Source organism: Astatotilapia calliptera, chromosome 12, assembly GCF_900246225.1.
Source record: "Astatotilapia calliptera chromosome 12, fAstCal1.2, whole genome shotgun sequence".
Lineage (NCBI taxonomy): Eukaryota > Metazoa > Chordata > Actinopteri > Cichliformes > Cichlidae > Astatotilapia > Astatotilapia calliptera.
Genome location: NC_039313.1, coordinates 25,876,479 through 25,889,540, shown reverse-complemented (window position 1 = coordinate 25,889,540; position 13,062 = coordinate 25,876,479). Strand labels below are relative to the sequence as shown.

General features: G+C 43.2%; 1 protein-coding gene across 2 annotated transcripts in view; it reads right to left on the bottom strand.

Annotated features, from left to right (window-relative positions):
* Nucleotides 1-55: 55 nt before the first annotated feature.
* The window catches only part of glt1d1 (glycosyltransferase 1 domain containing 1), a 37,611-nt gene continuing 24,604 nt past the window's right edge, over nucleotides 56-13,062 (bottom strand). For both annotated transcript variants that reach the window (XM_026188531.1, XM_026188532.1), the window contains exons 7-12: nucleotides 6,176-6,274; nucleotides 5,508-5,557; nucleotides 3,366-3,409; nucleotides 2,803-2,923; nucleotides 2,205-2,303; nucleotides 56-483 (exon numbers count right to left, since the gene is read on the bottom strand). In XM_026188531.1, coding sequence (XP_026044316.1) covers nucleotides 337-483; nucleotides 2,205-2,303; nucleotides 2,803-2,923; nucleotides 3,366-3,409; nucleotides 5,508-5,557; nucleotides 6,176-6,274 — 560 coding nt within the window. In that variant the 3' untranslated portion in view covers nucleotides 56-336. The remainder of the gene's footprint in view (nucleotides 484-2,204; nucleotides 2,304-2,802; nucleotides 2,924-3,365; nucleotides 3,410-5,507; nucleotides 5,558-6,175; nucleotides 6,275-13,062) is intronic.

Sequence of the window (13,062 nt, the reverse complement as noted above, 5' to 3'; positions counted from 1 at the left end):
TAACCTGGAAAAATCTTGGACTTCATTTGGAAAAGTCTGATAAAGAGAAACGTGATAATTTTTTAGATCGATAACCATTTAATATGCAGAATGAATAATCACAGTATCCATGCCTTTATCATAATTAAACCATAAATAAGAGTCCATCATAAATGTCATATGTCTTTGGTTTAAAGCACTCTTCGTCATAATTTTCAGTCAGGTAGTAGAGATAAAACCGCATTGTTATGCAAACGAGCATAATTATACCTGTGCAACAAAGAGAGACTAGTGTCGCGCTCTTCTTCTCTCCTGCTGAAGCCCCTGAGAAAGTTTACAGATTGCAGTTTAATGTGCTCAGTGCAAAGTGTCCACCAGTCGCTGGTAAGTTTCTCTCTCCTGTTTCACGCCGTGACGCTCTTCCACGTAGAGTTTTCCATTCCTCACCACTCTCTCTCTCAGCTCGTGATCTGACAACAGCCTCTGAGATTGATGCACAAATTCCTGGCAAGGATAAAGGCAAAATTAGTCTCATTCATTGCCAAATGCCACTTGAAGCTTGCCAGTGAAGGTGCCTGGAGATATTTTTTAAAGCATAAACGATAATCCAAAGCACAAGAACAGAACTCAGATAGAAGCCTGTGCACTGATTAGCAAATACTTCAAAAGTGTCTTTACATAGCCAAAGGATGGAGATATTTGTGGCTCCATATCTAAATATGGATGCCCAACAGACCCCCTTTTTCTATCCTAATAGCTGCCACCTCTCATTTGCTTATGTAAAAAGAGAAAAACAAACAAAGTGATACAGTTAGAAAAAAAAGATACTGTAGAACCAGTCGTGTTGGGAACATGGCGAAGAAAAGACAAGGATAAAAGAGCAACAGTATAAAAAAAGGGAGTAATAACACCATCACGTATTCATAGAAATGAGGTCCATCAACTCAGCATTCAGAATCCTAGTTTGCTCATCTGCTGGCCCAGCAGCCTGTCAGAAGCCTCCAACAAAATGAAGTCAAAGTGCCTTGAAGTGTTCTTGCAACATGACAGCCAACATTCACTGCTGCACTGAGCCAATGGGCACACAAAGTTTTAGCCACTGCCAGTCAGCAGGCCATTTTGCTTTACTTCACTTCAAGTGATGTGATTATGTCTGGAGAGGCTCTTGGTGGGAAACAGCTCTTCTGTATGGACATATGAGGGCTATAAATCCTCACAGCAAAAGGATTAAAGCTCAACTTATGAGAGGCGCGCTTATATTCACTTCACTCTTGGTGCAAATTACAGAGCCCGACAGGACAGGCCATTTTTCCTCTTTAAAGCTCGTGAGTGCTTTTGTGTTTACTTTGCTCGACACATTTCTTAATACCCACACTCCTCATGTAATTCCATCTTGAAGAACAAGAAATACTGTCAGTGGAAAGAATAAGGAAAGACTTTAGCGTGCGTGAAAAGTCCTGCACGGGAGCTACTGCAAAGGCGGCTCAAAGACTAGCACTCTCTGCCCGTCGGTCCTGGCCGAGGTCCTTGTTTATCCGGTCCAAGTTGCTGCAACCATCTGTGTGAGCTTCCTACCAGCAGCTCAGTGGAGCACACGTGCAGGGAGGAATTATCCCCACCATTACAACAACATCACGCTACAGCATGATCTTGACAATACAACGCTTAAGCCCTGCCAATTGGCCTTATCCTTTGTTATCTCCCATTGCATTAAACCTCATTGAATATCAGACTGAGCAGTTCTCATGGGGGATTACTTACTTTCCACCTTGCTGCTAATTGTTGCATCACTATGCGGTAGTATAGTATCTTTGTTCTCTCCCTAAAGGGTGCACTTCTTTTGATTCTAATCCAAGCACCTGAGGAAACATAAAATAAAATATAACACAAGGAGGGGCCTTTTGTTATATTTTACCTGCTCAGATTGGACTCGTGATAAAACCACTACAAAGTTTACAAAATGATGTCAAAAGTTTCTGATTAAAACTGTGAGACTTGTTATTTTATCCAGTTATGCAAGGAGAGGACATCAAACCCTCCAGTTGTTCTCAGTCAGTGTGTCGGTACTACTTAATGCGGTTGTGTACTTTTCTGGTCAGCTGAGGTAAAAGGAGTCCCTGTAGCCCTGGCAACAGTTTATCCTCTCTGTAGTCCATAAACACAGTCATTATGTGTATGGACTACAGCGCTTAGCTTAACTACAGAGCTGGTCAGCCAATATATACCTGAGGAGAAGAATACAGAAGGCCGGTGACCTCATGCTGCACCACAGCTGCGTTTCCTGGAATGTTTCTAGCCAGCACAGGTACCCCGAGATCAATGGCCTGGTGAAGACAGAAAGCATAAGTCAAAGGCAAAAGTTTCTTGTTTATCCTGTCATTGTTAAGAAGCAGTCACTCGAGCATTTCGGATGGTGTACAGCGCCGCCATTCTGTGCTTCGGTTCACTTAAAGAATTAACAATCTGTGCAAGCTAATACCTTGTTAAGTGAAACATGCTAACAAACTAATAACACTTTAAGCCTACTGTGGATTGTCTTAATTGCCTGTGTTTAAAAAAGATTAAGAGGATTTGCTCACTCAAGAATGGGAAGATTGGAGTCAAGCAATTAATTTGGGTAATTGTCCCAGAAGTGTCCAGATAGCATTGTAGCTGAACAACAAACAGTGCAGAAGATTCACGTGGTTTAGATTAAAAAGCAAAAGCTCCTCTGTAAGATGCCTTGATAGATCAAACTACCATTACCAAACTGTTATTCTTGTCAATGTTGGAACATCGTGCTGCCCTGCCGTCCAATTACCCACCATCCTCAAAGATGTTTACCTCCAAGATGGCTGCTGACATGCCCTCTGAAACAGAGCTGTTGACCACAGCGAAGCACCTTTTCATGGCAGCATGAAGCTCCTGTTGGCACCTCTCCTGGGCCAAGAACACCCCTGCTGTTCTGTAAAAGCAGTGGCAAAACTCAGTTCTGTGTGACTCAGGGCTCACAGAGGCGTGAATGATGCTGAACAGCAGTGACAAGCTCAGGCAAGGAAACACAGCTGCACTGTTTGTGACATGAACGGAGCATCCAGGTAAAGTCTTAAGCAGAGAGGGCAGCTTCCTGCCGCAAAAATCTCTGTTGTGGTGAAGCCCTGTGGCGAAAAACTGAAAGATCGGCGGAGACTTGAGTGTGGGAGGACAGATAATAAAAAGAGGACCTTGGCGCTCAGCTCTATTTTGCATTCTGTTCACATTATGTTACGATACATGTGAGCTGCGTTTGTTTTTCAATGCACCGCATGAAAGAAGCACAAAGGCAGGCAAGTCTGAAAAGATGGAACATCACAGCAATTAAACAGACAAAACTGACGGTTTGAACACAAAGAAAGCTGAAGGCCTACCTTTTAACAACCGTTTCTACTTCAGCAGAAAGAACGGGATCAATCTGAAAAACAAGAGGCAAAACAAAAATGACCGAAACATGTGCAACAAAATTTCTGTTTTTCTTTTTTATTAAGGATACCTGCAATATCCTAATTACTGGGATATAAAATATCGAATGACACAATTAAGAACTTCTAACAGGAGAAAATCATTCTCAGGAAAATCCTGCATTTTCAGAGATTGGGGTCAGGGTGGGCAATCTGATTAATTGCAATGTGGGATTTATGTGCATTAGCCTGTCCACAGAAAAGTCAAAGCATAGCAATGTGGGTCAAAGATGCTACTAAGCAAGCTGCTACATTTTTCTCATTTTATTTTATAGCTCACAAAATGGCTTCATGAAATTATTTTTTAAGATGTATTAAAAAAAGAAATGCAGTTTTGCATCCTGGAGCGATCTGGGATTCTGCAGGAATTATAAAATAGCAGGGGTCGGATCAAGATGATGAAGATACTGGCAAAAATACACGGTTTAAGCCCAACCGGCGCTGTCTTATAGTGAGCCCAAAAACAAACAAACAACAAAGCTACGTCATATGGCGAAAGCTTCAGTGTTCCTGTTCATTCTAATAAATCTGTCATACCTTTACTGATGTTTGAGAGAGATATAATTAGATTTCATTTTTGCTCTCAGCAAATAAATAAGGTGAAAGCCTGCTATCGTTACGGGAGATAACGTTCCCTTTTTGGAATTGTCCAGATTTATTTTACTCTGTAATTTACAGCCCATTTACAGAGAAGTCAGATGTGTCATCGCTGACAAACTGACCTGAATTTTCCTCTTAATCACAGATGCTGCAAAGCCACAGCGCTTATTACTTGAATGAAGTAGCGATACTGATTTCTGTGATGTCAAGACAGCCTGAGCGAGGGATGTCTCATTCCACCTCCTCTTCGCATTTTTTAGATCTTTTTCCTTCACTTCGTTTAATCTGTTCAACACTGTTCCACAAAAAATATATAATCCTTAAATTAACACAGCTGAAATCTGGCTGTCACACGAAAACATTTTTAGTATAAAATTAATAATTTCCATTTCTTGAACAAACATGCCTGTGATTCAGACGTGTCACGATGAATCACATGTTTCTGCTTCGACTGAACCGTTTCATCAAACAGCAGCAGCAGCAAAGCCTCGTGAAAAAAGCAAGAAGCGGCAGTAAGACGGTGCATACAAGCCCGTGGCCATGCCTAATTGAGTTGGTTCTGTGCAAAGCTAAAGCAGAACGTACCTTTTGCCTGAGACCACTGTTTGAAAGAAAGAACAGATGCTAAAGTACTGTACATTGATGCCGTATCAAAGTCGGGTGGGGGGGAGAAGAGAAGATGAAGACATGCAAACAGAAAACAATGGGTGAGAGAAAAACAAAGAACCGAGGCTGCTGCTGTTCTCTGGGATATGACAAGAATTTTAACATAAAACTGCAACCTGATATTTTTTTTAAAAGAAAAAAAATGTAACATAAATGAATAAAAAAACTAATTTGATTGTGTGACTGACTAGTTGATTGATGCACGAGGTTATTCACGACAGGGTTTGAGAGTTCAATTGCTATTTTCCACTTATTTATTTGCACTGTTTGACATGAAGACACACAGCTTGTACCTGAGCACTTAATGTTTTCAGGGAGACACACAGCACAGAAACATGATAACATGTGACAGGGTGGCAAAACCTGTAACTTGTGCTCCCCGTACACGTGCAGATACATATTATGAGGATTAAAATGAGTTTGCTCCACTCCCACACAGGTCATTAGTAAAAGCCAAGTAATGTCAAGCAGGTAATGCCAACCCCCCCCCCAAAAAAAAGAAACAAAACAACTCAACCACCACTATAGCTGACCCCTTCCCCAGTATTCAGAAGACATTTCCTTCCAGCACTGTCCGTTAATTCCAGCATAACAACTAAAGCCTGTATGTCTGCTCTATCCAATTAGAGGCTGCCTCAATTCCCGGGGGATGTTTCTAGGTAATTTCAGCAGTACACAGAGTGACAGTACGGAGGCACATGGCAGAAAAGGGAAAAAACAAAAACAAAAGCATACACACAAAGAAACAAACAAAACAAAACTGGTGCATAAGGACTGTTTACTTACCTTGGGTCCAATAATGACTAACACATTCAGCAGATTTTCACAATGCCACTCTGAAAAACATTAAATATAACTGGTGATGTAAAAAACAATACTGCAGTTTGTTTTTGTGTGTGTTTTTTTAAATGAGCAAGTTGTCAAAAGAAGTGAGGCTGTTCTTGCACAGATTCCCACAAGCTTGTTTAATGCACGACACTCGTGGACAGTATGTGTTAATTCCAAGAACGTGCATGTGAAACTTGAACCGTGTAGCTCTCCTCAACATTAATATACAATGTTGACGCCCTCTAGTGATGTCTCATCACAATAACTGTGTGCTGTGAAAGTCACAGTATATATGGGGGGTTGAAAAAGAAACCACTCGTGTTAATTAGAGGCAAAATATTAGGTACCTAATAAGACATACAGGATATCCACCAAAGAAAGAAAAACCATAAAAACCATGAAGGCAAGACCTGACAAAATTAGAACGAGCTGCCCCGCTGCACTGTACAAACACTTTTTCATGCAGCTTACATAATCATATTTACTGGTATGTATTTCTAGTTTCAATAACGGGTTGGGTCTGAGTGCTGATCTCGTCGCCACTTCATGTTATACACATGCATTTCATAGCAAGCACAATGAAATGAATTCAACAATATAACATAATGAATAAAATCACAGCATACTTGAAAAAACCTCCACCAAATAGAGGGGGTCTTTGACTCTTCTGAGGCCACAGACCAATAGGAAGACACGCAGCTCATCCACATGCTCAGTCCTCACACCTGGAGAGAAGCCAGACAAATAGAAAGACAGCGCCACAATATCAAAACACTGCATAATGAACATCCCAAGTACATCAGCAGATAATGAAAGCAATACATCAACCAAGGTCACGAAGAAAATAAGACAGCGGTGACTAATGTGCTCACACAATTCTCTGATCAGGAGGGAAATAGTCTGCTGAAAACACTGGAAGGTCGCACCCTAATCAGTGTGTAATGCAGCATCATAACTACACACTTTGAATATTTGGGTGACAATTTGCTCACTGATCAGCTCTAATTAAATAAAAAAATTAGCCGGGCCAATATCGAGCTGACATCAAACATCTGAAGAATTAGGCTTTAACTGCAATGCTGTGGAATCTGCTCCTCTCAAATATCATCCGGCTATCACATTCAATCCAGAGATTATCAAAAACTGGCAGGCACACAAACGTGCACAATGCCAGCAGCTACTCTCGTGCACCTGACCTGGCAAAGACAGCAGCTAAAAGTCCTGACCCTATTACACAACCCCATCATAAAGGCAACACACGACCTAGCCTGTAAGTCTCAGACCTCACATTAGTCAACAAACCTTTCACTTCAAAAGTACAACTACACTGTACTCGCCTTCGAGTCGAGGCGAACCAAAATTACTGTCACAACTGCGTGGTATGTAATGGATGACAGTGGAAATAACAGAAGAATATACTATATTGTTACACAGCTACTCTTAGTCTGGGGCATTCACATATACAACTAAATTCATTTTTTGTTTTCATATAGCACCAAATCATAATAGCAATCACCGCAAGGCACAAGATATAGATCCTATAATAATACAGATAAAACCCCATCAATCAGGTGACCCCCTATGAGAAGGAGACAATGGGGAGGAAAAACTCCCTTTTAACAGGAAGAAACATCTGGCCGAACCAGAGAAACAGGGAGGGGCACCCATCTGCTGCGGGAAAGGTCAGAGATTCATACTAACCCATGATTAATGGTTGTTAATAGTGATGTATAAACACATAGATAGTAAAAGAGGTCCCCAGCAGCCTAGACCTATTGCAGCACATTTAAGGGACGGTTCAGGGTCACCTGATCCAGCCTTAACTATAAGCTTTATAGAAAAGGAACGTAGTATACAACATCAGTAATCAATAGCACTTAAATAACATTACTGAAAATGTTACAACAAAGCAGTACAAGCACAGTACAACAAAAGTGAGTACTAATTGAGAGACACACAAGCCTGTAATGACTGATCTGTGATTTCCTGTTATTCCTGTTAACTGCATGAAGTCTGTCATGCATGGGGAACTGAAAAATGTGACTGTGAGATGGCACAAAGGTGTGAAATGACACACTAAGACTGGTGACTAATGATCGTCCTAATATGCCGTCATGCACTGAGCAGTGCTTGTGCAGTTATCTACTTGCATAGCGACAGACTTGGCACTGGGGTTATTTATTAATGTAGACCAGACCATATTGGAAAGATGCCATTTATACATGACAACACAAATGCCAAGAGTTACACCAAAATCCTGGCGAGTATTTCTATCGTTCATCTGTTTGAACAGGACTGTAGAGAAACAGATCCCCTCGAAAAAAAAATTAAAAAAGCTGAACACACACAAAAAACTCAAATAAGTTTGAGAATTGAGTATTTGTCATAAAAATCAAAGTTAGAAATACAAAATGCTGAAAATGTTTGCCCTTGTGCAAAATTAAAGTAATACAGCTAGATTTTGCAATGATTTAAGCGATAGCACTAGGATGTACCTACTTCTTTTTTTTGGTGTCCCGTTTGGATCTTTAGCCATCAGAATTGTTGTCTTAAGGCCAAGAAAGATGCCAAGCGGATTTATTTTACCAAGTGGATCATCATGGCCTTGCCATATTGGTCCATTTGATTGACCTTTATTAAAATTATGAATTTATTTTATTTTCAGTTGCTACAAACGGGACAGACATGACTGGGGGATAGGACAGGGAGAAAGAATGAAAGAAAGAGAGGGAGAGAAAGAAAACCAAAGGGGAGAAGAGACGGTGAGAAGGGGGGAAGAAAGAAAAAAACAAACAAACAAAACACCTGGGTCACCTGTATGGAGAAAAAAAACAGAAGAGAAAGCAAACAACAAAGAGCAACATAATAAAAAAAACAGCACCATCACAATAAACTAGCTAGCAGTAGATATCAGTAGATACTAAATAATAAACGATATTGTGCAGCACGCAAGATAGACAGCGCACAATGTGCTTTGAGGCAGCAGCCAAGAAAGCTGTAGTCCGCGCCTGTGAATACCCGTGTGTACACCTGTGTGTATACCTGTGTGGATCAGCATGCTTGCATTCCAAAGGTTTCTCCATGTAACGATCTGCTAGGGAGTGTGGGGAGCCACAGCCCCGTCCTCCAGGGTATGAAGCAGGTATGGAGGAGATCAAAACTCCAGACATCCAGAGGCCCCCAGAACACAAGAGACCAAGGAAGACCAACAGAGGGGCAGCCGCACCACTGTCCCAGTAAGAGCTGAGGAGAGTCCCAGATGAGGGCTCACTCAGCAGCCGCGGAGCAGAAGCCAGGGGGAGTTGCAGTGACGCGCCCGTGAGCTCCGCCGGCCGCCAGCTGTGCCTGAGTGACCGAGCCCCAGGCCGAGAGGCCGGGGGTACCCCACCTCCGAAGTGGCCCGAGCGAGCCCCAGGCTCCAGGCCCCGATAAGCGGCCGCCAAGGAGTGAGCCGGTGTGTACCCGGACGCCCATCCCCAGACACAAAGAACCACCAACGCACCGACACCTGAGGGAGTCCGCCACTGGCAGGGGAAGTGGTGGTGGGTGGAGATAGGCCTCCAAACCTTGGAGGGCCTGAGATGTACCTACTTCTACTGTATATATAGTCAAACCCAGGAAGTAGTGGTAACAGTTGGAACAAAGCTGTTCCAAAATTAAACCTGAACTAACATTATGGACTTTTCCTCAGTGTTTCCATCAGTGCTAGGTACTTCTTGGATGTCCTTGCTAGACTTTGTATTGTGTTCAAGGATTGTTTCCTGTTTTAGTCTGTTTATTGACTAGAATAAAACAAAATGAACAACATTCTTGACAGAACAAAATGGAGCTCAAGGACGACTCAAACTCGTGAGTTTACACTTTCAAATCATTTTTTAGCTTACTGAGGTAACTGACGTCACACTCTGTTGTCTCGATGCATGCTCAATCATGCAGGTTACTAAATCCCAGAAAGTTGATTCTGTTCATCTGCACGTAACGCTTTCAGTACATTTCATCACTCACACAAATGACTTCTTCAGTGACTTCAGCTAACTGCAGTTTCCCCAACTATAAGACAGGCAGGGAGGTCCGTCCTCCTCTGAACTGAGGAGAGGGCTTACCGATATATCTTTCACCATGTCACAATGCTGTGATTGTTGCTTTTCCTAACTCTATGTTAATGGTACTGATCAATTGTCACGATAACGCCAAGTAAATGATTATAAAAAAGCCCATTGTTAGTCTGTGGAGCTAGTTTCAGTCACTATGCACTGTTTATAAGTTTGGGGAAACCTGCAGTCAGCTGAGACTGTAGATGTCACTTGGATGAGTGAGTGAGTGATGAACCCACTGAAAACAAAACATCCAGATGAACAGAATCAGATTTCTGGCATCCATATCCAATTCTAGTCTGTGAGGAGAAGTGTCCGTCACAGCCACATACTAAGCAGATTACTGTTTAAAATACAACAAAGCTCCCTTTGTAAGCAACGATCTGACTGCAGAAACATCCATCCATCTATGGCTCCGTGTATGCACTGCGACCATAGCTGGACTGGCCATTGAGCATACCGGGCAATCGCCCGGTGGGCCGCTGGCGATTTTTTGTTTTTAATGGGCCGATCGATTTTTTTTTTTTTGGAAGGGTATAAATAATGAAAGGTGTTGGATTGGCCAATTGGTCATGATCGACTCTGGGCTGGACCAATTATAGCCGAGGAGGTCGGATGCACCCTCCCCCTTGTTTAGCAATCTCATAGACGAACTAAAGAAAATGGAGAACAAAAAAAGGAAAGGAGGTGCAGAAAAAATTAGGGCCAAAAAGAAACAAGCCCTTCAGGCAGACGCTGCCAAATGTGTAAAAATAACTGAATTGTTTGGCGGTAGCTATGGCATAGCTTCCACAGATTTAGCATCATCAGCAAGTGGTGGAGGCCAGCAGGTGGATAAGGGAAAGGGGAGGCAAGAGGAGGAGAGACCCGAGGCGGCCGCCGGTCATAGTGGCAGAGGAACTGAACTTCAGGTAAGAAGTTATGACCTGCTGTCTGGTCGTGTCCAAATTCATGGGCTACATTCTCCCGAGGACCCGGCCTTCGCGGTCTACGTGGGCCGGGTCCTCAGAAGATCGGGTAGGCCGGAAGTAAACGGCCGTGAAATTGGACGGTCTAGCCTTCTGATTAGCGTCACCGCTGTCTCGGTGGAGTTTAATAAACTCAGCCGTCTGCTCCTTGCTGTCTAAAATATAACAGGACACTGGAGTAAACTCTCGGCCATCTCACACTTCTGTTTAATCAGTTTTCTGTTTGACGTTTAGTCAGCTGTGTAAAAACCAAGGAGGAACCCACCCGGGGGATTAATAAAGTTTTATTTTATCTAATCTAATAACTTTAATCTCAGCCAAACCGATTTACTCACGAACAAACAAAACACTGAAAAAAGCCCAACAATAACATTTTTAGGTTGTCTAAGTGACTTATATATTACGTTTGTCACGGCCGGGCGGGTTACACACAGTAATTCGGCGTGCCCGTGTGGCGTGTTGGCTAGACCCAAGCGCGGCGAAGGCTAGCGGTGGGTTTGGAGCAGGCACGCAGTTATTCTAGTAACGATCAGTGCACGAAGCGTGGCTTCGGAACGGTCGTTACCGACAGAGAGTGAGCGGAGCCGGGAAGAGAAAAAGGATTGAAGGGATAATCACTCACGGTTGCTGAATCAGGCGGAGACTGACGTCGGCAGAGTTTCGGAGCTCCTGACACGAAGAGAATGATGTCTGGCGTCTCTCTTTTAACCCCGGCCCCGTGATCAGCTGATCACAGCTGATCACCGGCTGACAACGTTTAACCCGAGCAGCGAAAGTCCGCGGTGATCTGAAAATGATGTGCCGGGAGTTGTGCCATTCTCGGCCGCATCAGTAACCCTCGAGCTCCCGGCTAGCTATCGAGCTGGTGGGTAGCAGACGTCTCCGAAAACGTCGAAGCACTTTAGCAAAGATGCGATATCTTGATAAACCGAGCAGATATTTGATGTTTACACAGCTACTTTCTCGCCTGAAAATATGTTAAAAGTTTATTTTGTGACCCAGAAAGATTAATAAGAGTAATTTTAAAACTTAGTAGCGGCCGCCATTAGCCGGAAACTGGAGCTTGGCTGGGCCGCGCTATGAATTCTGGGATATGGTGGGCCACGAAGGACACACCCGACCCATCCTTCAAATTCGGAAAAAGGAGGACGCATTTGTCGGCTGCATTCGGAGGGGTCTACGAATTTGGACAGCCTTCGGCGCGTCGCTGTGACGTAATCGGTCTACAAATGCGGCCTCAGGAGAATGCAGCCCATGAATTTGGACACGACATCTATCTGTGTCAGATATAAACCAAGTTTAGTTGTAGTTTGTTTTCGTTGTGCTGACTTTTTACAGTCGCTTAGAATAACTGGTACTGCGTACTAGCTAGCATGATGGAGTTTATATACTGCTGGGCGGGTGCTATGAAGTTACTGATAGTAAATTTTATTTTATGCTTAAGGTTAGTTTCTCAAACTCTTCAAAATCTTAACAAATTGTGCCAATCCTTACATGTTGCACCAGGCTGATTTATCATCAAAAGTGGAGAAGTCTGTGACAGAGGAGACAGAAGAGCAGCAGAGAGAGATGGAGCAAGAGAGAGAAATAAAAGAGCAGGAGAGAGCGATGGAGATGGAGAGATGACTTTATGTCATCCATGAGGGATGCATTTGACATATGTTTCACATATTATAGCCCAACAAGTTACTTATAGCAATTTAAATACGAGCAATCAGTTTTTGGCAAATACCGGAAATCAGTTTTTGGCAGACAATCACCTTTTGGGGCGATCGTGGCTCAAGAGTTGGGAGTTCGCCTTGTAATCGGAAGGTTGCCGGTTCGAGCCCCGGCTTGGACAGTCTCGGTCGTTGTGTCCTTGGGCAAGACACTTCACCCGTTGCCTACTGGTGGTGGTCAGAGGGCCCGGTGGCGCCAGTGTCCGGCAGCCTCGCCTCTGTCAGTGCGCCCCAGGGTGGCTGTGGCTACAATGTAGCTTGCCATCACGTGTGTGTGACTGGGTGGATGACAGGTTGTGTAAAGCGCTTTGGGGTCCTTAGGGACTAGAAAAGCGCTATACAAATACAGGCCATTTACTTTTGGCACAACACCGGCTATTGCAGTTAATAATACAACAGCTTCTTGCCATTTTTTGTGTTTCTTTTTATCGCTGTGTAACTGAGTTCAATTGAAAGCCTGCATGCACTAGTACCTCTTGCCACAAGTTCCCAGAATCCTTTGCGGTTTTAACCCTGAATGACGTCACATTTTTGGTGGGCCGGTCTCTAGTCAAAATGCCCGGGCCAATTTTTTGTCCCAGTCCAGCCATGACTGCGACTAGCTTCAACCAAGGAAATGACCCTTCGAGGGGTATTTGTTCATCACGCATTTGATCTTAAAAAAAAAAAAAGTGTTGGACAATGTCAAATTTTTAACTGACTGTTGCAACAAATTTAATGTTAAGCATTCGTA